The sequence below is a fragment of the Eublepharis macularius genome, chromosome 1 (assembly GCF_028583425.1).
Source record: "Eublepharis macularius isolate TG4126 chromosome 1, MPM_Emac_v1.0, whole genome shotgun sequence".
In the NCBI taxonomy this organism is placed as follows: domain Eukaryota; kingdom Metazoa; phylum Chordata; class Lepidosauria; order Squamata; family Eublepharidae; genus Eublepharis; species Eublepharis macularius.
This window is the reverse complement of record NC_072790.1, coordinates 144,464,854-144,486,996: the sequence shown is the minus strand read 5'-3', so window position 1 is coordinate 144,486,996 and position 22,143 is coordinate 144,464,854. Positions and strand designations below refer to the sequence as shown.

The window sequence follows — 22,143 nt, the reverse complement described above, 5'->3', positions numbered from 1 at the left end:
TAAGACTTTACATCTCCTATTAAAGCTACTTAGATAACACACTGAGTTTAAAGTCTATACATTCCCCTCCCCTCCTTCTGTTGTCTTCTCCACTGGTGGCCTACTGATTGAAAGCTCTTTGTCTTTTTTTGTTTACATCACTCTGTAAAGGACTATGTACAGTGATGGTGTAGTACCAGGTTTGCTTTCAGAATACTACTATTATTGCTATAACGCTGATACCTCAGAGCAGTGCGTCCACTGGAACCACATCATAAACTGGTCTTTAAATTGTTCTGTGGTAAGGGATTGTAAGTGCAAGTGAACAGATTGACATAAAGGTCCTAAAGATCTCACACTTTTTACATAATCCACACTAGAATCTAAAAAAAAGAAATAAAAATGTTAGTAAAGTAGAAAATCAGTCACACCATATTTTATAAATAAGAAATATGTTTTGCTAAAAGATGTCTCTTCCCTAAAACAATCAAAGATTGCCACTATATCACTCTTTCTAAAGAAACACAATGTCATGGATCCAATGTCCATGGAGTGCAGAAAAAATAAGTGGTAATGTGTCAATAGAATCGGGTTCCATTAATACAAGAGTCATTGGGCAAGCACAGTGCACAAACAGTACAAAGGTTGAGGAATGGCTATCGTCTTCAATATACTGTCTTTTAAATGATTAAAATGATTGAAAAACCATAAATTGGTTAAGAAAAAATAGACATTATTGAATTCTAATAATGTTTTATTTAAGTGTAAAAATGAAAATGAAAATAAATACAAGTGAAATGGAAAGAGCTTCTCGCCTCTCAAGAGCCTTCCCTTGCTAAGTGAGCACCTGCAAGTGGAGGCTGCTTCCATGCTGGAATTTCCTTCCCTTGTGTGGGAATGTGTTTGCATTCCTCTGTATGGCCCTGCCGATGGACTAGGACTACATCTGGCATTCCTGATATGATGGTATCATGTCACTAGTCTTTCTCCCACATAGATTGAAGGATCCCTGTCACTGTCATCTGTTTTCTGATTACTTTCTGTGGTTGCTATTGAAATTGAAGGAATTACTTGAATGTTGCCCCTGGGAACCTGTTCCTCACTTCTGCCACCACCAGTATCCTAAAAGGAGTTTATAGCAGCAGCAACATTATCTATGTATTGTCTTATACATCTCGAGTCTGACTCTACTGCTTGCCTTGAAGTAATTATTTCCATAATAATCCTATCCTGAATGCTTCTTATTGAATTCCTGTTGCTGTTGCACTGTTCTTGCAAGATGAAAAGGAAAGCAAGGGGCTCCCCTTCCCACTCAAGGTACAAACAGAACAAACAGGGAAGGTAGCAACACAGTCTAAAAAGTATACTACTCAATCAGAAATGTAATAAATTGACAATGAAAATAAATATATACAATCTATAAATCAACAATTATGATGCATATGAAAAAATGGGAAAATGCATTTTTCATATGCATCATAATTGTTGATTTATAGATTGTATATATTTATTTTCATTGTCAATTTATTACATTTCTGATTGAGTAGTATACTTTTTAGACTGTGTTGCTACCTTCCCTGTTTGTTCTGTTTGCACTGTTCTTGCAGCCAGTTTCCAGAAAAATGTCAGGAACTGCTGATGACCTGGTGGCAATCTACTCCACATATCTGCATGAGTAGTACTTGCATAACTTGGTCTTCCCCCGTATTCTTTCCTGATGCCCAGTCCTTGGCTGACTGTTTTCAGAAAAGATATCTGTAAAAAGGTTTTAAAAGTGTTAAACATGAAATGTTGCTAGTACACACAGTAGAATCTCCATGATGAAATAAGTTTTGGAAAGGTGCTGTGGTACATTTAGCATGGTGTTCCTCATGTCTTCCCCTCAATTCTGCCTCTGTTTCTGGTGCGGATAGATTCCCTTGGATTGAACAATAAAGTCAGGGATTTATTGCAGCTATTTTATCTCAATTTATTATGGCATTTATTCTGCATTGAATGAATACCATAAAGATGTCTCTCTGGGAACCAAGATCAAGATAATGCAAAATATGGTATTCCCCATTACTTTGTATGGATATGAAAGTTGGACAGTGAAGAAAGTTGACAGGAATAAAATTGATTCATTTGAAATGTGGTACTAGAGGAGAGTTTTGCGGATACCATGGACAGCCAAAAAGACAAATAAGTGGGTACTAGATCAAATCAAGCCTGAATTCTCCCTAGAAGCTAAAATGACAAGACTGAGGCTATCGTACTTTGGTCAGATCATGAAAAGATTCTATGGAAAAGTCAATAATGCTAGGAAAAGTGGAAGGCAGTAGGAACTGGAAGATCTAAAACAAGATGCAATAAAAGAAGCCACATCCTCCAGTTTTCCGGATCTGAGCAAGTCTGTTAATGATAGGACATTTTGGAGGTATTTCCTTCATAGGGTTGCTATAGGTTGGAGGCGACTTGACAGAACATAACACACACACACAATAATACAAGTGGAGAGAAAAGTCACGCTGGCTACAATGGCCCCAAGAAGAGCAGATATTTAATTACATCACCTCTTGGAAAGAGAAGCCTGGTGTTAGACATTCTGTTATTTTGAATGTCTATTCCTATCAGGATATATAAATTGGACTCCAAAGTGTAAAGCTAGGCAACGTCTCCAATTTCTTCTGAATATATCTCAAGTCGACCTAAAATGGGTTGAGCAAGTGCCTGGTGTTGTTCGTTTGGGATATTCATCATACTGTTGGAAAGTACAAAAAGGGATAAGAAAGTGGTGCCCTACAGCTGGCCTTGCCTGCTTGGTTTCAAATGAGTTGCCCCTAGGAGACATTCAGGTTTATGAACTTGCACCTCTGGCACTTCCAGTATACCTTGAGCTCTCAGAACTCTCTCTTCTTGTAGTGTCAACTCTCCCCTTTTTCAAGCAATGATAGGCTGAATAATTGTTGGACTAGTCTGGGGAATTTTTAAGTTTTTTAAGGCCAATCTTTTCCTATGGCTAACTTAATAATTGCTGGGGATTTCAATGTACGTATTGGTACTCAAGGTGAGGATTGGTTGCTGTTTTTATGATAGAAACTCTAAGGACTGTGAAATCAACCAGTTGGATGTTGAATTTAATATTGGAACACAATCTGGTATTGCTCAATGGTAGAAGGGCAGTGGCGCATCAGAGCATCAGGCTCCTCTCTTGAGGGCCCAGAATACACCCAGACTGATCTGATGGAACACAGATGTGGAAAGATAAGTGGTTGCTGTTTTGGATTCTTCCTCAGAGCTGTTTTGGATGCTCCCTCAGAATTCCTTCTAGGAAAGTTGGACATGGTTGTGGGATTATTAAAACCAATCCTATCCAGAGACCAAAGGGTGAACAAGAAACTACCTTTGTCTGGCAGTTGAGAGCCAGTTTGGTGTAGTGGTTAAGAGCATGGGACACTAATCAGGAGAGCTGGGTTTGATTCCTCACTACTCCACTTGAAGCCAGCTAGGTGACCTTGGGCTAGTCACAGTTCTCTGGAGCTCTCTCAGCCCCACCCACCTCACAGGGTGTTTTGTTGTGGGGATAATAATGGAATACTTTGTAAACCACTCTGAGTGGGCATTAAGTTGTCCTGAAGAGTGGTATATAAGTTGAATGTTATTACTGTTATTATTATTATTGGCAGTAATAATTGGCTTCAAAAAAATGTTGATCTCAAATGTCAAATAACTCAAGCTCATCATAAGCTCCTGAATACATATCAAGCTGACCCAGCTAAAAAGTGGCCAGAGATAAAATGAGGGATAAGAATATAAATAATGTAAATAAACAATTCACATTTAATAATGTAAATAAACAATAAACAATTTACATTTTGATTTAACATCAAAACCAAAGAGGAGGGCCAATAACACTTATTGGGGGTATGCCAAACAAAAGTTTTCACCCATTGGCAGAAGACAATGATAGAGGGAGACAGACAGATCTCCCTGGGGAGGGAGCCAAAGTTTTGGCACCACACCAGAGAAAGCTCTTTCTCAATTTGTTATCCATTTAGCCTCATACGGCAGAGGCAACAGAAGCAGGGCTTCTGAAGATAACTGGAGTGGATGGATAGGTTTGTACAGGAGAAGGTGGGCCTTAAGAAATGCTGGCCCCAAGTCATATAGGGTGTTAAAGGTCACTTTGAATTGAGCCTGCAAGCAAATTGGTAGCCAGTGTAGATGGAACAAGACTGGAACGATATGGTCCTTATGACCCACTCCAGTCAACACTCTGACCACAATATTCTGTACAATCTGTAGTTTCTTGACAGTCTTCATGGGCATCTCCCACAGATCACATTGCAGTAATCAAATCTAGATATTACCAAGGCATCCACCATAGTAGTAAGATCTTTTCTGCCCAGGAAGTGATGCAGTTGGCTCACCAGCTGAAACTGGAGAAAGCCTCCCCTGGCCACCATTGCCAACTGTTTATCCAAAAGGAGGCCCAGCTCCAGAAGCACCCCCAAACTATGAATGTGGTCCTTTAGGGGGAGTGCAACCCCATCCAGAACAGGAGATATCCCTGTTCCTGAGTCAATCTTCCCCCCACCAGAAGCACCTCCATTTTGTCAGAATTGAGTTTCACTGCTCTCATCCACTTCAAAACTGCCTCCAGGCACCTGTTCACAGTTTCCACACCCTCCCTTGGATCTGTTGGAAGCAGAAGCTAGAGCTGAAAGGCATCCGCATATTGGTGGCAACTCACCCCAAATCTCCACATGACCTCTCCCAGTCACAGTACGTACACGCTGAAAAGCATGGAACCCTGCAACAGGGCCATGTAGACCAGCACTCAAGGGGTGGAGCAGCAGTCCCCCAGCATCACACTCTGAAATCTACCTTTGAGTTAGGATCAAAATCACCGCTGAGCAGTACCTTCCAGTTCCAGCCCCAAAAGGTGATATGCATTAATACTCATTTTTTATTTTGCCTTGTGCAAGGCAGTCATAAAGGCTTGCATTATTGTTTGTGTTTGATTATTTGTGCTAGCAGTTGTCAAAGGTACTGCAATATCCTTTCATGTTTATGCAGACCATCCATTTGTTTGAGGGAGGAGCAATTGTACACTGAAATTGAACTTTTTTCTGGAAAGCAAAACAAATGCTGTAATGGCTACATGTAGTACTGTTTGGCAGGCGAAGGACGTGAAGGCTTTCTTGGCTATAGTCAGGGCTACTGCAGGCTTAGTATTACTCATGAGTAGCTCTCTTCTCAACCATCCTCTGAGTAGCCATTAAGTTGGAAATGAATAGATGGTGCTACAACTGGTCGCTTAACCAGGATAAGATCCAAATGGAAGTGCCTTAAGAGTGATTTCTTTTTCTAGGGACAGGAAGGCAGCACAGGGAAAGTGATAACTGGCCAACAGCATTTTCTTTTAATTTACTATGAGACACTATTGGCAAACTAGAGGGAGACCAGAATTCAAAAATAGGAATCTGCTTGGTATGCATTGCCTTCCTGTACTCTCTAAAAAACTGTTACTACTATTATACACCTTCATTAATCTGAGCTGACTGTCCACTTTCAAACTGCCTGTACTACCATTATAAAACACAATGAAGTGCCTTTGGCCACTTAATTTTTTCCCCTTTCTATCCCTGCTGCATCTGATAGAGCCTGGTGCAGAGAGCCTGAGGCAAATATTGAAGCAGAGGAATCCAATGGGCAGGGGGTAGAGTGAGACTCCAGACAGTGGTGAGGAGAATATTGAAAGCCATGTTGTTGACAGCAAAATAGTCAAGTGGAGCCCGATACCCTGCCTAGTGAGCTTCAGTAGGAATCCTCTGCAGAGAAATATACTTATTCTTATCTTAAAAACTCTATTACAATGACAAAGGGTTATTCAAAATTTGTTAACAGTTCATTATATTTTATTTTTAAATATTATACAGCGTGTAAGATTTATTTTTGTTAATAAATGCTTATTTCATATGCACACAGTTTTCTTCAGCACAGCAGATTATTCAGTACAGCAGTGATTCCGTCTATGACTACAAAAACTAGCAACAAGAACAAAATAACATAGCTGGCAGGATTCCTTGTGCTAGCAGAATAGGGTGTAGGACATAATGTAGTTTTTCTTGCACAAGACCCTAGCAGTGTTAAAAACTCTTCTGTTAACACAAAGCCTGTTACATTAGCAAAAAGTGACCACTGGATCCACACCAATGTAAACGAATATATAATGCTGGTTTAGTGTGACTATTTTTAAGGTATATTAAATTAAAGTCATTGACCAACCAAATGTACATAAGACATGTAGTTTAGTTAATCAATACATGCTTCATTAAGAACAAAATACAAACCTGTCTTGCTATAGTGTAAGCATTCTATGATTGTTTTCCAATATATTTCACCATTGGCCGCCATAAACCTACTAACAGCATAGTTTGCTTCTATCTCAAATCCCAGTTCACAAACCATATAATGCACTGCAGAAGAAAGGCAAGTAGTGACTGAATCATGATCCAATGTCTGAAACAAAGCGAAAAATGATGACCAGAAGGGAAAACATAATATAAACAATGCAAATTTTGCAGGCCTCATTTATAGAGACTCAGAACAGATGTTATCACCACCAAATGAACATCATCAATGCTATAACTACAACACAATATCAAGTATAGAAATGATCCAGTCAACATTAGGCACTTTTATTCATGTTAGTGAGAGAATAAAGTGCATACATAATGGTGTCCTTTTGAAACCAATGTAGCTGGAAAGTGTTTTAGATGGATGCGCAAGATGCATGTGATACTCATTTGTGGCGTTAGACTGTCAGAAATAATTTGTGCAATTTCCAACCCAGCTTCCCTTTGCCCAACACCTACTTTTTATGGCTTTTTTTTAGTGAATGACAGAATTAGCAGGAAACAGCAGGATACAGAAAAAAAACACATATACTCCAATTGCATCTATTTTCTGGGGCACATTAAAATCAGTCAGGGAACAGCTGTGGATCTGTAGCAGAAACACATTAATGCATACAGAAGGTCCTAAGTTCAATCACTGGCACCTCCAGTAAAAGTATCTTGTTTTTTTTATGGCCCATGTAAATGTGGAGAGAGGAATCAGAATACTGCATTCCATTTTTTCTGTTTAATCACAGAAAAGTCCCGTGTGTTTGCAAGCAGAGGAGAAATTTTAAAAGTTTAGACTTCAATAGAATGGTTAGTTTTTATGTTGCCTTAAGGTTGCTTTTTAGTTTTACTACCTGACTACCCTAATGGAACTTGGTAATCAGGAATCCAGACATGGTCTGTTGTACTCTGTGTCCCGTCTCCCACCCCCGTTTTTCCTGACTTGACTTGCTGAAATATTTTTTAAAACTTAAAACATAATTGCAACATCAGGATGCCCACAGAAAACAAAGCATTACTGAGATTTCCGGAGGGTAATGTCCTTTTGAATTTACCTCCTTTCATTTTCCTTTCGTGTTAATTAATGTCCATTTTTCTTATGGCTGGTAACCATGTATCAATTGTAAACTATCAGGTTTTTTCTATATGGGGTAGCAGTAGTTCTTTCATTTTACATCCCTGCTACTCATTTTTTAATTTGCTTATTCTTAACCACAAGAATCCCGTAGAACCTTAAAAACTAACTTGTTTTTTATTGTAGCATAAACTTTCATAATCCTGAGCCCCTAAACGTGTTAACTTTACGCGTCGCAAGACTCCAGCTTATTTTTGCTGCAACAGACTGATATGTCCAGCTACAGAGGTCTGCCTCATGACAGCGAACGCGCTCGCGTCAGACAGGCACGAACGCAACAGTCCCCAAATGCAACACACACGCCTCTCGCGTGTTCACGCCCCGGCACGCGCTTGCAGCCAGTCCTGTTCTCTGCGCCGCATTTACCTCTATTCCTTCGCGGCTATTTTCATGTCCGGCGTCCATGTCGCCTCAGTGACGTCAGTGACGTCACCCAAGAAAGAAAAATCTCGTCTTCAACGAACGCTGAAAGCCGACATTTGGTCTTAGGCGTTTGAATTGCCGTTGGAGGAATCTCCCTTGCCGTCGCCTTCCTCCCTATATCTTTGGCAGCCGGCGTATAGGCCGGCCATGGAGAAGAAGAAGAAGCTGGGCACCACCCCCTCCCACTACACGACAGTGCCGAAGAAACTGAGCGGTCAGGAAAAAGAAAGCGAGGCAGCCCGGGTGGGTAGGTCGGCCGGCGCTGTGCCCTTTGCGCATGCGCTTTAGTGCTGGCCTGAGAAGTGATGGGCGCTCTTAAGATGGGAGGCGGCGCCAGTTTATGAGGGTTTTCTTGGTCCTCTGTCCTTTGGGAAATACAGTGGGGAGATCGGTACAGCTGCACACATAACCCTTCGTTACATTTTATTATTTTAAAAAATACATTCCCCCACCCTGCTCGCACGCAACTGTCGTGAGGATGCACAAGTCACGTGACTTGTCCACCTCTCGAATCGATCAGAGCCGTTGAATTTCGTTCCCTCTCTCTGCCAGCTCTGCAATAGCGACCAATATCATCGCGGCGGGGCGGAGCGAGATGGGATGTATGGTTTTCCAGTGCAATCTCAAGCAGTTACTCCGGTCTAAGCCCATTGAAATCCATTGGTATAGACTGGAGTAATTCTTCTTAGGGTTGCACTGTTAATGTCAGTTCCTGTGGATGAAAAGCCCAGTTAAACAGGAAAGAGCGATGCTTTGTACGTGTGCGCTTAGCGTTGTCAACTTGCAGGTGGGATCTGGTTGTCTCCGAGAACTACAATTGATCTCCAAGCTACGGAGATCTCTTCCCCTGGAGAAAATGGCTGCGCTGTGTCATCATACTTTGCTGAGGACCCTGCCCAGGTTCCATTCCCAAATCTCTAGGAATTTCTCAAGCCAGAGTTGGCAACCCTAGTTTACGGAGATAAAGGCAAATTACCTTTGAAATCCCTCAAAAACATCACTTTAAAATGTAAGTTAATTCTGGTTGCTGTTCTTTACTGACTTCATACTTTTAAAAACTTCATTATGAAGTTTGTCATCCTTTATCATCCCTATTCATACTCAGGTCGTAAGCTGTTACTGCTAATATCATTGTGTAACATGCTATATATACAAATGGTACTACAGACAGCATTATTTGATTTTCTGATGAGTACTGGCAGTTTGATTCTATGCATGCTTATTTGGAAATGAATATCATTAGGCTTGATGGATCTGTTCCCAGGAAAGTGGAGGATTGCACCCGCAGTATCCCAACTTTATTGAATTTTAACACTTTTTAAATGCTACATTGTGGAGTGAGATGCAACTGGATGGTGTGTGTGTGTATAATATCTCAAAATACGGAAGTGTGAGTTCTAATTGAAGAACACTTTCATTAGTTGGAATGTGTACAAATTACTGGGTAATTACTACTATTACAAATATATGAATTGCTTGTTTGGGTGCCTTTTGATCTTATGCATAGTTTGGCATAGTGTGGAGACATAGCCTTTCCCTAACATGTTAAGTTCATACTCCACCTTTCTCCATTGGGGACCCAAAACAGATTATGAAATTCTCCTCTCCTTCATTTTATCCTCACAACTAGGGCACATTTCGAGGGGGAACGCGCAGGAACGCAGTTCCGGCAGTTCCCCAAAGAGGTCACATGTCACGTGGCCCCGCTCACCTGACTCTCAGGCATTTTGGGCCCGTTTCAGCCTGGATTGGGGCCGAAACAGCCTGGATCAGGCCTCTGATGGGCGGTGGATCACTCTCCCACTCAGCAGCAGCCCGATCCTGACCATTTTCGCCCCTTTTTGGCCATTTTCTGGCCTTTTCTGCCCTTTTGGGCCCAATTTCGGCCCTGAATGGCCAGGATTGGGTCCAAAACAGCCAGGATAGGTGAGGTCAGGGGATGTAGCATATGCAAATCAGTTATGCCAATGACACACTTCTGGTGATGTCAAGGGGTGTGGCATATGCTAATCAGTTATGCTAATGAGTTCCTCCAGCTCTTTTTCTACGAAATAACCCCTGCTCACAACAACTCTGTGAGGTATGTTAGGGTGAGAATGTACAATTGGCCAAGATCACCCAGCTAGTTTCCATGGCATAATGGGAAGTTACTTTAATTAAAGTGAAACTTTAATTAGTCGCTTTAAGCCCTAGTTATGATTAACAACTCAGTTTTGGCAAACAATTTTTTTACTTCTCTAGATCAGTGGCCTAGTGGTTATGATGTTGACCTGGAGAGACCTCGCAGTAAAACTCACCAGATGATCTTGGGCCAGTAATTTCTCTCAGCCTAGCCTACATAACAGGGCTGTTGTGAGAAGAAAATTGATGAGGGGGGGACCATTATGGTGCCCTGAGCTCCTTGAAGGAAGAGTGAGATAAAAATGTACTAAATAAATAAATTGAACATCATATACCTTTCATACTTGATTCAACCAGGGCTAGGACTTGGGGATTTCATTGCTTACAACCCATATTGCTCTGGCTACAATCCTGAATTTACCTGACTTGAAGCATTAAAAATAAGCTCAAAGTAATGATCAAAGCATGTTTACTACTAAATAAGACTGTACAGGTTTGAAGCCTTACTTCATAATGTCTGCCAAATCCAATACAGAATTTGGTACCCTCAGGGCTCATTTCGAGGGGGAATGCGCAGGAACGCAGCTCCGGTAGCTCCCCAAAGAGGTCACATTTCAGGTGGCCCTGCCTACCTGACTCTCGGCCATTTTGGGCCCATTTCAGCCTGTATTGGGGCCGAAATGGCCCGGATCGGGCTTCTTATGGGTGGTGGATCACTCTCCCGCTCATCAGCAGCCTGATCCTGACCATTTTGGGCCCTTTTCTGGCCATTTTCAGCCCCTTTTTGCCATTTTGGGCCCAATTTCAGCCCTGAAAGGCCAGGATTGGGTCCAAAACAGGCAGAATAGGTGATGTAAGGGTATTTGGCATATGCAAATCAGTTATGCTACTAGCATACTTCTGGTGATGGCAAGGGGTGTGGCATATGCTAATGAGTTATGCTAATGAGTTCCTCCAGTTCTTTTTCTACAAAGTGATCCCTGGATACACTTAATCTCATTGATTTCAGTGGGTTTTAGACACATACGACTTTGAATAGGACTGGACTGTCAGTGTTCTTGAACTGCAGCTTTATTTGGAAGTAAAGTTGTATTGAATTAAATGAAATGTGTGTTTGAAAAACTGACACAGGCAGAAAAAATCTGCCTTAAGTAAACATGACAGTATTGTATTCAGTAGAAATGAAGGTAGTTGTAAAGATGCTTTAAAAAGTAATATTGATAGTGAAGAGAATCTACAAACACAGCTTAAGTTCAGTGTTATTTACTAAAAGGTTTAAAATTGTCTTAGAAATCTGGTTGTTAGTAAACATTGGTATATAATTAGTATAATTATTTTTATAAGAAACTCCACACAACTTTTTTTGTTCATCATAATACTTATATATACTCAGGGGTCATTTTGTAGAAAAAGCTGCAGGAACTCATTAGCATAACTCATTGGCATATGCCACGCTCCTTGACATCACCAGAAATGTGTCGTTAGCATAACTGATTTGCATATGCCACACCCCCTGACCTCACCTATCCTGGCTGTTTTGGACCCAATCCTGGCCATTCAGGGCCGAAATTGGGCCCAAAATGGCAAAAAGGGGCTGAAAATGGCTGAAAAGGGGCCCAAAATGGTCAGAATTGGGCTGCTGTTGAGCAGGAGAGCGATCCACCACCTGTCAGAGGCCTGATCTGGGCTGTTTTGGGACCAGTCCTGGCTGTTTTAGGCCTGATCCTGGCCATTTTGGGCCCAATCCAGGCCAAAACGGGCCCAAAATGGCCAAAAATCAGGTGGGCAGGGCCACCTGACATGTGACCTCTTTGGAGAACTACCGGAACTGCGTTCCTGCGCGTTTCCCCTCAAAATGAGCCCTGTATATACTAATAAAATGTGTGAAAAATGAGAAAATTTCCCATACACTGGAAAAAGCAATTGTATGAGTAGTTTTAAATAAGAGCTTCTTTAATGTAAGTGTCCAGTAATTCATCAGTAGAATGGCTACTTATGAGAACTGGCCATGGCATGATAAAGGCATTGTTTCTGTGGGATACACAATTTCTTTCGTTGCATTGCTCCTTGATCGAATAGGATTTTCAGGTTTTTGAAGCACTGCAAGAAACCTGCAAAACTTCTTTAATCACAAACAACAAAGGGACGTAAAAACTGAGTATGTGCATTGCTGGCTCTCATAGCTCCACCTTCAGCTGTATTAACAATGGATTGCAGTTTAACTTTCAATCAGTTCTAAAAGTGCAGAACTTTTAGGTGAGTAGCCGAGTTAAAGACATAAGCACTGATCGTGCAAAGAATTTCCATGGATTTTCATCTGCAAAAGCATGACTTCTGCACCTCCCCATCCTACTTTAACCCTATATGTCCCCTGAAATGCTGCTTCTGGGGAATGAGGAACCCCCAATAATAGCTTGGGGAAAGTTGGAGGTCTTTTGCTGAGAGGGGAGAATTGGCAAAAATAACTGAAAGTTTAGGCAGGATCCAACAGAAAATCTTGTCAATAACTTCCTTCTGACTACGAATAATGTAAAAGAGATCTTACATTTTTTAAAATAATTGTTTAATTATGATGTGCTAAGTTATATTAAAGCATTCCTAAAATTATCAGAATTTTTCCAGCTTTCACAAATTTACAGACACAGGACATCAAGCCATGATGTTTCTGGCTTTGAGCCAGGAGATGAAGATTCTGCCACAGATTTAACAAAAAGTGAGTTCTTGGCATTCAAGGCTAGCTTTTCAAGACCGAAGTATGCCAACACATATAGAATGGAACCGTACAGAACATTTGAGGCTCACATAATAAGGAAGAAAGCTGAAGAAATCCTAAAGGTAAAGTAGCATGTTGTTGTCCATAATTAGGTTTTATTTCTGGGCCGCATCCAAACAGAGATAAGTCTCTGTGTAGCTCTTGTTGCTGTGAATGCAGAGTGGCAACATAGCATCCACAAAGCAGTTTCCCCCTCATTGTCCTTGTATCAGCCCTCCATACCCACCATTTACTCCCCTTCCACTGGAGGTTTTTTTAAAATATTGGAAATTAATAGATCACTATGGTGTTATAGAGTAATAAAGATAAATTTTTAAAATTTACTAGTTCGCACGTTTAATTTTTTTAAAAAAGCCTCTAGCCTTTCTGTTGGGGATATACATGGGGAAAGATGAAGTTTGCACATGGGGAGAAGAATGAATTGTTTTGAATGAATGACTTGGAAAGTGGAAGTAGAGATGAATCGGAGGTGGGAGAAGCTAAACTAGCCAGAGGGAGAATGAAATTTCCCTATCTGCATAAGTACATCTCTTGTAATATCAAAACTTACTTCTGGCAGCTGCACAATTACTCAAATGTTCTTTAAGTCCCACAAACTCTGGTTCATGAGAGATTATGGATTACCAAAAACAGGGAAACTGCAAGGACTTGTGAGGGACATCTCATTTTCCAAGTATCACCTCTTTTGCTGTTTCTTTTTTCCCTTCCCTGGCAGCACCCATTCTCTATCCCCCTTTCCAGCTTCCTTGTCTCCTTCCCACTCACCAGCCAATCCACCTTTATCTGCTTACAATGTTCAGGTTTCCCTTTTCATGACAGTCTTTCCCAAATAAATATCTGGCCCAGTAATGCAGTGGCTACCAGGCCCAGTTGCATGGTCTGTAAATCTCCGGTGGTTGCCTATGGCTTCTCACCAGTTTTTCCATTAGAGGATATGTTGGAAAAGGGGGAATGAGACCTTTTCCAGTGTTGTTTTGACTTCCAAGTACTACTTCCATGGCTTTTAAAAAAATAGAGCCTTAGATGGCTTAACAAGGTTGTTTAGGTTGCATAGCAACCTCCAGAATGGCCACTGAGAGCTTAGTGGGCATTCTTTTCTTAAAACAGCAGGCATTGTTTCTATTATTTAGGGGAGTTTTCCTACTCTGATGTAATTGTTTTTAAATATATATCTCAGATTTTTCTGCAGAATGTCCTTCAGCTATGTAGAGAAATTCCCCAATCTGTCCCTTACTCCATTTTGCAGACCTGTAGATCCACTGTCAATGGTCCAGTTTGGAATTAGATATATGATGGTAGAAGGAACCTTCTATCAAATGATGGAAGAGTACAAAAAGACCAATATTGCCTCCTTCCTCATTTCAGTTTCCAGACTTCATTGTTATTACTCCTCATGGGACCTGCAAACCTAGAAATAAACTTTACGAGGATTGAAAAAGACTGCTGTGGGGAGGGGGAAGTGGGGAAGATCCATGGTCCTTGAACACTTGATCCCACCCCATTATGATTAATTAAGAGCCAGTGTGGTTAAGAGTTGCAGGATAGAAACATTTAAAAGAAACAAAAAATCTCAGTTAAGATTGTCTTGCCTTGATCCATCATCACCTTCAATGGAGGGTAGTATTCCCGTTCAATGGGATGTTTGCATGACCTTGAAATCTTATATGCATTCTGAACCTATCCATATATCCTGAAAATTAAGTCCTGATGAATTCAATAGGGCATAGGATTGCAGTCTGGTTTAATAGTCTTTCTCCTTGAGCAGAGGCACTGAGAAATTTGAGGGAAGGCTAGAGATACCTAACAGAATTCTCTAAATCTTCAGAAGCTGTTAATTCCTAGAATTCATTGTTCAAGACCACTCAATTTAAAGTAGTCTCACTTCAGATACTGAAGTGATAGATCCAGAGGAGTTAGCCATGTTCGTCTGTAGTTGCAAAATAGTAAGGAGTCCAGTAGCACCTTTAAGACTAACCAGCTTTATTGTAGCATAAGCTTTCAAGAGCTTATAAGCATGCATCTGATGAAGAGAGCTGTATTTCTCGAAAGTTTATGCTACAATAAAGTTGGTTAGTTTTGAAGGTGCTACTGGACTCTTTACTATTTCACTGAAGTGAGTGGAACTTAGCAGAGTATTCAGGGTTATGTTTTCAGAACCAAACAAGTTTTCTCATAAACTGGTCCCAAAACTGGGAGATTTCCCCACTCAAAAAGTGCTACCTATTCAGAATTGTTCATCAAAGATGATACTTGAAATAATTATAGATACTTTTATGAATAGGTTGCTGTTAAGATTATCAAAGAGAATCTCTAAATATTAAAATGAGTGTCAAACTTTTACGTAGATCCTTTAAGAAGAATATTGGCAACTATATTTTTAATTCTTAATAGAATATACTTCAGGACTACCAATATGATGGGTCTAATGCGGCTGCAAAGTGTCTAATCCTCTCAGAAGATATATTAGCAGCAGTCAAGGATCAAGACTTTGACCGTTACAAGTATATAGTCCAAGTGTTTATGGTTGAAAAGTCTGGCCAGTCAATTCATGTAAGTTGAAAAGATGGCTTGCCTTGTTTTCAGAACTCTGAAGAATTTTTAGATGTTCTTCAGTATAGTTTTATAGAGCATTGTTTCTCAAATGATAGCCCATCTAATTATTCAAAATAAGTATTATCTTGCTAGATCAGAATATTCATTCATTTAATCCAAATTTTGTTTCTAGCATTAGCTAGCTTTGTGCCTCTGAAAGCTCACAAGGGTATGAAGACTATAGCCATCCTATGTTGTTTGTTCCCAGCAGCTGTATATAGAGATTCCACAGCTATCATTAGTGAGTCATGAATAATGACAGTTACTCCACTTTCCATAATTCTGTGGTTGGATACCTTTGTAAGTGCATATTTATGTCCAGAGAGAAAATGCTTTGCAGTATCATTAAGTGGCAGGTAGTAGATGGGGAGGGAGGGCGGAACTTGGGTACACATCTGAACTCTTGGCCTTTGGGTAGATAAATACTTATTCAATCTTTTATTTAAAAGTACATACTCTGCCTTTCTCATGCTGCTCAAGGTAGCTTACAACTTCAAATCCAACCCCCTAACCCAACCCCCTCAGTAAAAACACATGAACTCCCCCAAGACTGCAGCTGAAATGCTTAGCAAATAAAACAACCTTACAGGTCCTTCCAAACATGTATAAGGATGGTGTCCTCTCTCAGGGAGCCTTATACAAAGTGGGAGCCACTGCTAAAAATAACAGGACTCTGTTAGATGCCAAATACCTAACCTTAAGTTGGAGGACAACCAGAAGGTGGCAAGTAGAGGACTGTAATTGTCACATGGGGTCATATGGGGATGTTGCTGGTGACATACATTTCTGGTACAATCCCTGTATCTAATAACAAAAGGCTGGCCCCCATGAAGTTAGGCAAATCCACACAAAAGACCAGCCAAGTCTGTGATTTAAGGCTTTGTAAATCCAGACAAACCCAGGTTTGTGTTAAAAAGTTTTTTAAAAACTTAATTTTGCAATAATCACCTCCTGTCAAAACTACCTTGACATCTGTATATTTCCAGACATTGCCAGAAAAGCAAAGGCAGGGTTCAGGAGCATCTGGGATTGCTGTAACAACCTAAAATGGCTTACAAACACTGACAGTGGCATGTAGAAGGAGGGCAGAAGGCGGAATTGGAGGAAGGATAGCAAAGGGAATCTACAGGGTAATCCTAAGCAGAGTTATACCTTCTTAGTCAATGGGCTTTGAAAGGTGTAACTGTTTAGGATTACATTCCTAGCGGCAGTAGTAGAGGCAAAGTAGGGGAGGGGCAGGGCAGCCCAGGTAGCAAAGCCCTCATACCTTTGTCCCCACCCCCTGCCCATACACTATCTGTGTAGCTTATAATATGCCAGCAGTGGTGTGGGACCTAGAGCGCCCCCTCCTGAGAGCTGCCAGTCACCATTTTGGACCACCTACCAGGTCATTTTCCTTATGTAAGTTGCACATTGCAACCTGCAGTGTGGGTGGGGGGACCTAAGTGTGGCCTCAGCCTCCAAGGTGCAACTGAACCACTGCTCTGTTTTGCAGCAGAACAAAGCAGGAGTCCAGGAAAACCAACCATAGCTGCCCCAGCATGGGCATCCCTGACTTGGAGCCCACCCTCTTGGCCATGTGAAGGGGTGGCCAAATGAGAAGTGACAGGTGAGGGGAGAGTCAGGGAGGGACATGGAGCTAGTGTCACAAATAGATAGACAGTTGTGGAACAACCCAGACTTTATTAAACTGCAAATCATGAAGGGATCCAGGGACTCAGTTTGCCAGCATCTTCTGTTTGATAGGGTACCTGTGTGAGCAGCTCTAAGGGGCCATTCAGAGACAGACTGAGCCATCCCTTGCGCTGCTTGCTTATGAGTAAGACAGACTCCCAAGCCAAACTGTTGCCTGAGGGAGGGTGCTCCAGGAGCTGGGCTGGAAATACAGTCTGAGAGGATTGCTGGGAACTGTAATGGCTGTGCACCCTGGTCTCCCTGTTGGATTACCACCTGCCTGAAGAAAAGCAGAGACATGTGCAGCAATGGTAAGAGGCACAGCCTTGGTGCCTGCCACAGCCAGGTCTGCTGTGCCTCATCCCATCCAGCATGGACGTGCTCTGTGAGTAACAAGAGATTGAATTGCTTCTTTTGCTGCTAATGCTGCATTAGGCCCTGATCCTGAAAGAGAATGAATTGCAGGGTTGCTTGGCCATCTTATTGAGTACAGAGAGGCAGCTCACAGCCACTCTGACCCACAGTTGTGAGAACCTCACTTTCCCCTGTATGCTGTTCCACACACTATTATCTCTTTCCTTCCTGCAAGCAAGCCCACATACCTTCAATTCTCCCTGCTTCCTTCTCTTCTTCTCAACCCACATACCTTCTCCCTGCTTCCTTCTCTTCTCAACTACCTACCTTTTATCTCACCCCATTTTCAGCTATCTATGTTATCTATATTATTTATTTACTTCATTTATACTTCATCTTTGTCCACAATGGGGATCCAAAGCAGCTTACATCATTGTCCTCTCCTCCATTTTATCCTCAGAACAATCCTGTGAGTGAGGCAGACTGAGAGTGGAAAACTCTGGGAAAAAGCCACCCCTCAGCTTGCTGTGGCCTCACCCACCCAAAAGAGGGAGAGAAAGAGGAACAGGCAGTCTGCTTGTCCTTCTCTACCAAAGGAGGGAACCAATTGGCTGGGCACCACTTCCTTTGCCTCACCTCGCATGGGCCTTAGGCAGTATGGCTGGGTGCCACCTCTCATGCTTTAGGCAGGGTTCAGGTGGCCCAGACTCCACCTTCCCTACCTCACCTAAGGAATACAGGCCTCTCTGCTCTGCCTTGCATGGAGCTTGGGTGGGCCTCACTCAGCCCTTCTGTCACAGGACTGGTCAAGGCCTGGTGGTGGGAGAGGCTGTTTGCCTACCAGGAGATGTTGCAGTGCTCTTAATAGCCAATCTACCCTTGCCTGTAAGGTAAATTAGGCTGAGAATGTGTAACTGGCTCAATGGTCATCCAGTAGGTTTCTGCAGCATAATGGAGATTTGAAGTCCTAAGCAGAAACTTTAACCTGTATAACACACTGGCTTTTGTAGGGTGGGTGCTGTTGAAATTAATTCAAATTAAAATGCATTTTTCAACAGTACAATTTGTGTATATGTGTGTATGTATAGAAAAGTAGCTGAATCTGGATGAGTCATGCAAGTTGGGTGGCAGCCAGTTGCATAGTAGCTGCTGTTGGGCCTAGCCCCAAGGAGCATCCTTCAAAGACCAAAACAGCCCTAGAAAGGGACCTGTCCTCTCCCCCTGCTTTTTGCTCACAGAAACCAACCCTGAAATGCTGGCAAAACTGTGGTTCCCAAGTAATGGCCACCGAGGGCTTCCATTTCTTAAAGGTGTGCACTTAGATACTGATCTAGATCTAAAATCCTAGATGAAAAAGATTTGTTTAGCAGCAAAGATTCTCCAGTGAAGAGAGAGAAAAATAAGTCTGCATTTCTTAAAAACTGGAAACCATTTAAAGAATTGTCATAGCAATTCTAAAATATAGCTGGGGTGGAGCTGGAGAGCAGTTGATTTTCCTTCCCTTGTCTGCTCTTTGTTAAGAGAGAGAAAACTTTCTAAAACTAAAAGTGAAGGTTTTGTATAGCCCAAATTTTCAAATTAAAATGCATTTTTCAACAGTACAATTTGTGTATATGTGTGTATGTATAGAAAATTGGAATGAAATTACATTGGAAAATACTAAACATTAAAGATGGTGGGTATTCGATTTTTCAAGTTCTTACAAAATGAAGTAATGTAAAGAAAAAGTAATGTAAAGAAAAATAACATACAGCTTCTTGAAATTCTGCTGTCCAGTTTCAAGATGGAAATAATTTGCGCTGGTTGGTAGTTTTTAAGTTGTGCTAGGTGTTTTTTAAGTTGTGTTCGACTATCTGATCAATACTTTGTTCTTTTCTCTCCTACAGATTGCCAGTAGATGGGTCTGGGATGCCACAAGGGACAACTGGGTTTCAGCACTATATGAAACTGAGAACTATGTTACAGTGGCTTTGATAATTGCTGCTTATTATGAGTAACCTCCTGAAAACAAATATACTGTAATTCCTATTATTCTATAAAATAATATCGTTTATTTGCTGAAATAGATGCTGTGGCAGTTCCCTCCCCCCGAAACTATGCTATTTGAATTAAATGAATTTGCAAGAGGATTTTACATTGAACTAGGCATTCCTGGCATCCCTTGCTTCTTGTTTAATGCTTTTAGATTGCAGTAGAATTATCCACACTAATTTCCATTCTGACTATTTCTCTTTTTTGGGTTTTGCAATTTTCATTTTTCTCTGTTTTTGTTCTTCCATGTATGTTCAAATCTGCATAGCAGTGAGAAATGTCTCACAGCTATTTCAAGTCTTGAAGTGGAAGGCACAGTGGTGAAATGGTATGTCACCCAAGATAGCTGTAAAAGTTTACAACTTTGTAAGGTGAATGTTGAATTTGCACATTGTACAAGCTCAGCCAGGCTAGTTATAATTACCTTTACAGGGAGATAAAGAATGAGTTTTTCCTTCTAAACTTCATTCTGCAAAAGCTGGAGAGATAATTCTATGTTCATCTACGGTCTTTAATGCAGTACCCCATTGGGAACTGCACTTGCACAGGCCAGCTGCTTGGACCAGAATTTGTTCACTTATAGGCTATTAAGGGGGGGTGACGTTCCCTACAAACCACTCCAAGCTGTTTTTCCCTGCTGAAACGGTCACATGGTTGGAGAGGTCACCCCCTTCTTTCCCCAGTTTGCTTTTTGCCGCTGCGAGTAACAGACATCTTCTTTCTTTCTCTGGTGTTTGCCTTCTATCAAATAGCTGGTTAATAGTTTGGTTTAAAAATTGAGTAGTTCATAGTAATAGTTAGTTGATAGTGTTAGTTCTAGTTAACCCTGTTGTGAATGTTTCGATGGAGGGTAAAAGTGGTGAGTCACAACTTCTTTGGACTTGTGCCCCACCTCCATGGCTTGTGTCCTAGAAGACAACGAAATGGAGGATAAATCTTTATTCAAAAAATGTGGAGAATGAGGTACCAAAATGGCCAAAACTTATGGCCATTCATTATGCTTGGCGTGCTTGAAAGAGGGACACATTGTAGAAAGATGCCAGCACTGCCAGTTACTCACCCCAAAGGCAAGAGGGGATTGGGCCTTCTGCTTGAAAGCCATACTTTGGGAAAAAACCATGTCCTGTGCTAGTAGCTCAGCAGCAAAGATATCTGCCCTGGCAGAGCACTCAATTTGATCTTTATCTGAACCGACACTGGAGTCAACATCAGCCTAGGTCTGATATCTGCTGGTGTATCGTTGGATTTGAGAGCTCCCCTCCGAGGTCAATTTATTTGCCATTCCTGGCTCCTAATAATACAGTGCCTGAATTACGAGATGAAATTCAGGTGTTATTGAACAAAGGGGCCCTTCAAAGAGTACCTGAATCAGTTATACCATTAGGGTTTTTCTCCCATTTCTTTTTGGTAGGCAAGAAAGATAGACAGAAGAGACCCATCCTAGATTTGAAAGATCTAAATGACCACTTGAGAGTTTCAGAATTTAGAATGGTCACACTCCCTTGGGTCATGAACATGGTTTCATGTGATGCTTGGTTTGCAGTCCTAGATTTACAAGATGCTTATTTCTACATCTCAATATACCAGGAGCATAGGAGGTATCTTAGGTTTGTGTTCCACAATGAGGTGTTTCAATATACAGCTTTACCATTTAGCTTGGCTACAGCACTTCGAGTGTTTACTAAATGTACAGCAGTAGTGATTGCCCAACTTAGGAGGTTGGGTTGCTCTGTTTATCCCTACCTTGATGATTGGTTAATCACAGCACTTTCCTAAGGAGATTTGGAGGAACATATAAGACTCATTTTGTCTACGTGTGAATCCCTGGAGTTTGTAATAAATAGAAAAAAGTCAGATTTGGTACCTAATCACACCATAAAATCCATAGGGGTGATGTTAGATTCTAGAACCAATATGGCATACTTACCTATGAATTATCCGGCTGGTTAGTTTGGTCCAGCATTTTCAGTCTTAACAGGTTTCAGTCTGCACAGTCCATCCAGGTCCTGTTGGGGCTGATGGCCTTGACCATGGCCATGGTTCCATTTGCACACCTGAGAATGAGGACCTTGCAGCTGTGGCTCCTCAGATGTTTCCAAATTGGAATCCAACCCCCCTAAACTAAATTCTCAGTCCCTAGAAAGGTCTTGCGCTCCTTGGAATGGCGGTCAGACCACAGTAACTTATCTAAGGGTATGCTCTGTCACGAGGCTACGCTCACTACAGATGCCTCCCTGGAGGGATGAGGATGTCATTGTGGAGACGTGTCAGTTAATGGGATTTGGTCTCAGTCTGAAAGGGAGAACCATATCAATTTCTTGGGAGTTACGAGCAGTTTACTATGCACTTAGTTTACTCACAGGTATGCTGTTGCACAATAAGGTTCAGGTCCTGTCAGACAACACAACTATGGTATTTTACATAAACAAGCAAGGTGGGACCGCTTTCAGCCCTACACATTGTAGGCGTCCACAACACCAGGGCAGACGGGCTCAGCAGAATGGGCAATTCACATCACAAATGGGTCCTGATGGACAAAGATGCACATCAAGTTTTCCTACAGTGGGGCGTCCCACAGGTCGATCTTTTTGCCACATAGAGCAATGCAAAGGCCCTCGGGTTTTGCCTGGGAGTGGGGGAGGAGAGGCAAGCATTCCCTAGGGGATGCCTTT

The 22,143-nt window shown here is 41.6% G+C and overlaps 2 protein-coding genes across 2 annotated transcripts in view; one reads left to right on the top strand and one right to left on the bottom strand.

Moving 5' to 3' along the window:
• ERMARD (ER membrane associated RNA degradation) overlaps positions 1-8,030 on the bottom strand; it is a 57,077-nt gene extending 49,047 nt beyond the window's left edge. The window contains exons 1-3 of the mRNA XM_055001190.1: positions 7,870-8,030; positions 6,315-6,483; positions 223-362 (exon numbers count right to left, since the gene is read on the bottom strand). Of these exons, the coding sequence (XP_054857165.1) occupies positions 223-362; positions 6,315-6,483; positions 7,870-7,908 (348 nt within the window). The 5' untranslated portion in view covers positions 7,909-8,030. The remainder of the gene's footprint in view (positions 1-222; positions 363-6,314; positions 6,484-7,869) is intronic.
• A 38-nt stretch (positions 8,031-8,068) lies between these two features.
• On the top strand, positions 8,069-19,553 carry DYNLT2 (dynein light chain Tctex-type 2). Its single transcript, XM_055001203.1, has 4 exons — positions 8,069-8,169; positions 12,670-12,882; positions 15,212-15,370; positions 19,327-19,553. The coding sequence occupies exons 1-4, from the start codon at positions 8,074-8,076 to the stop codon at positions 19,435-19,437; spliced, it is 579 nt and encodes a 192-aa protein (XP_054857178.1). The 5' UTR covers positions 8,069-8,073; the 3' UTR covers positions 19,438-19,553.
• The last annotated feature ends 2,590 nt before the right edge of the window (positions 19,554-22,143 follow it).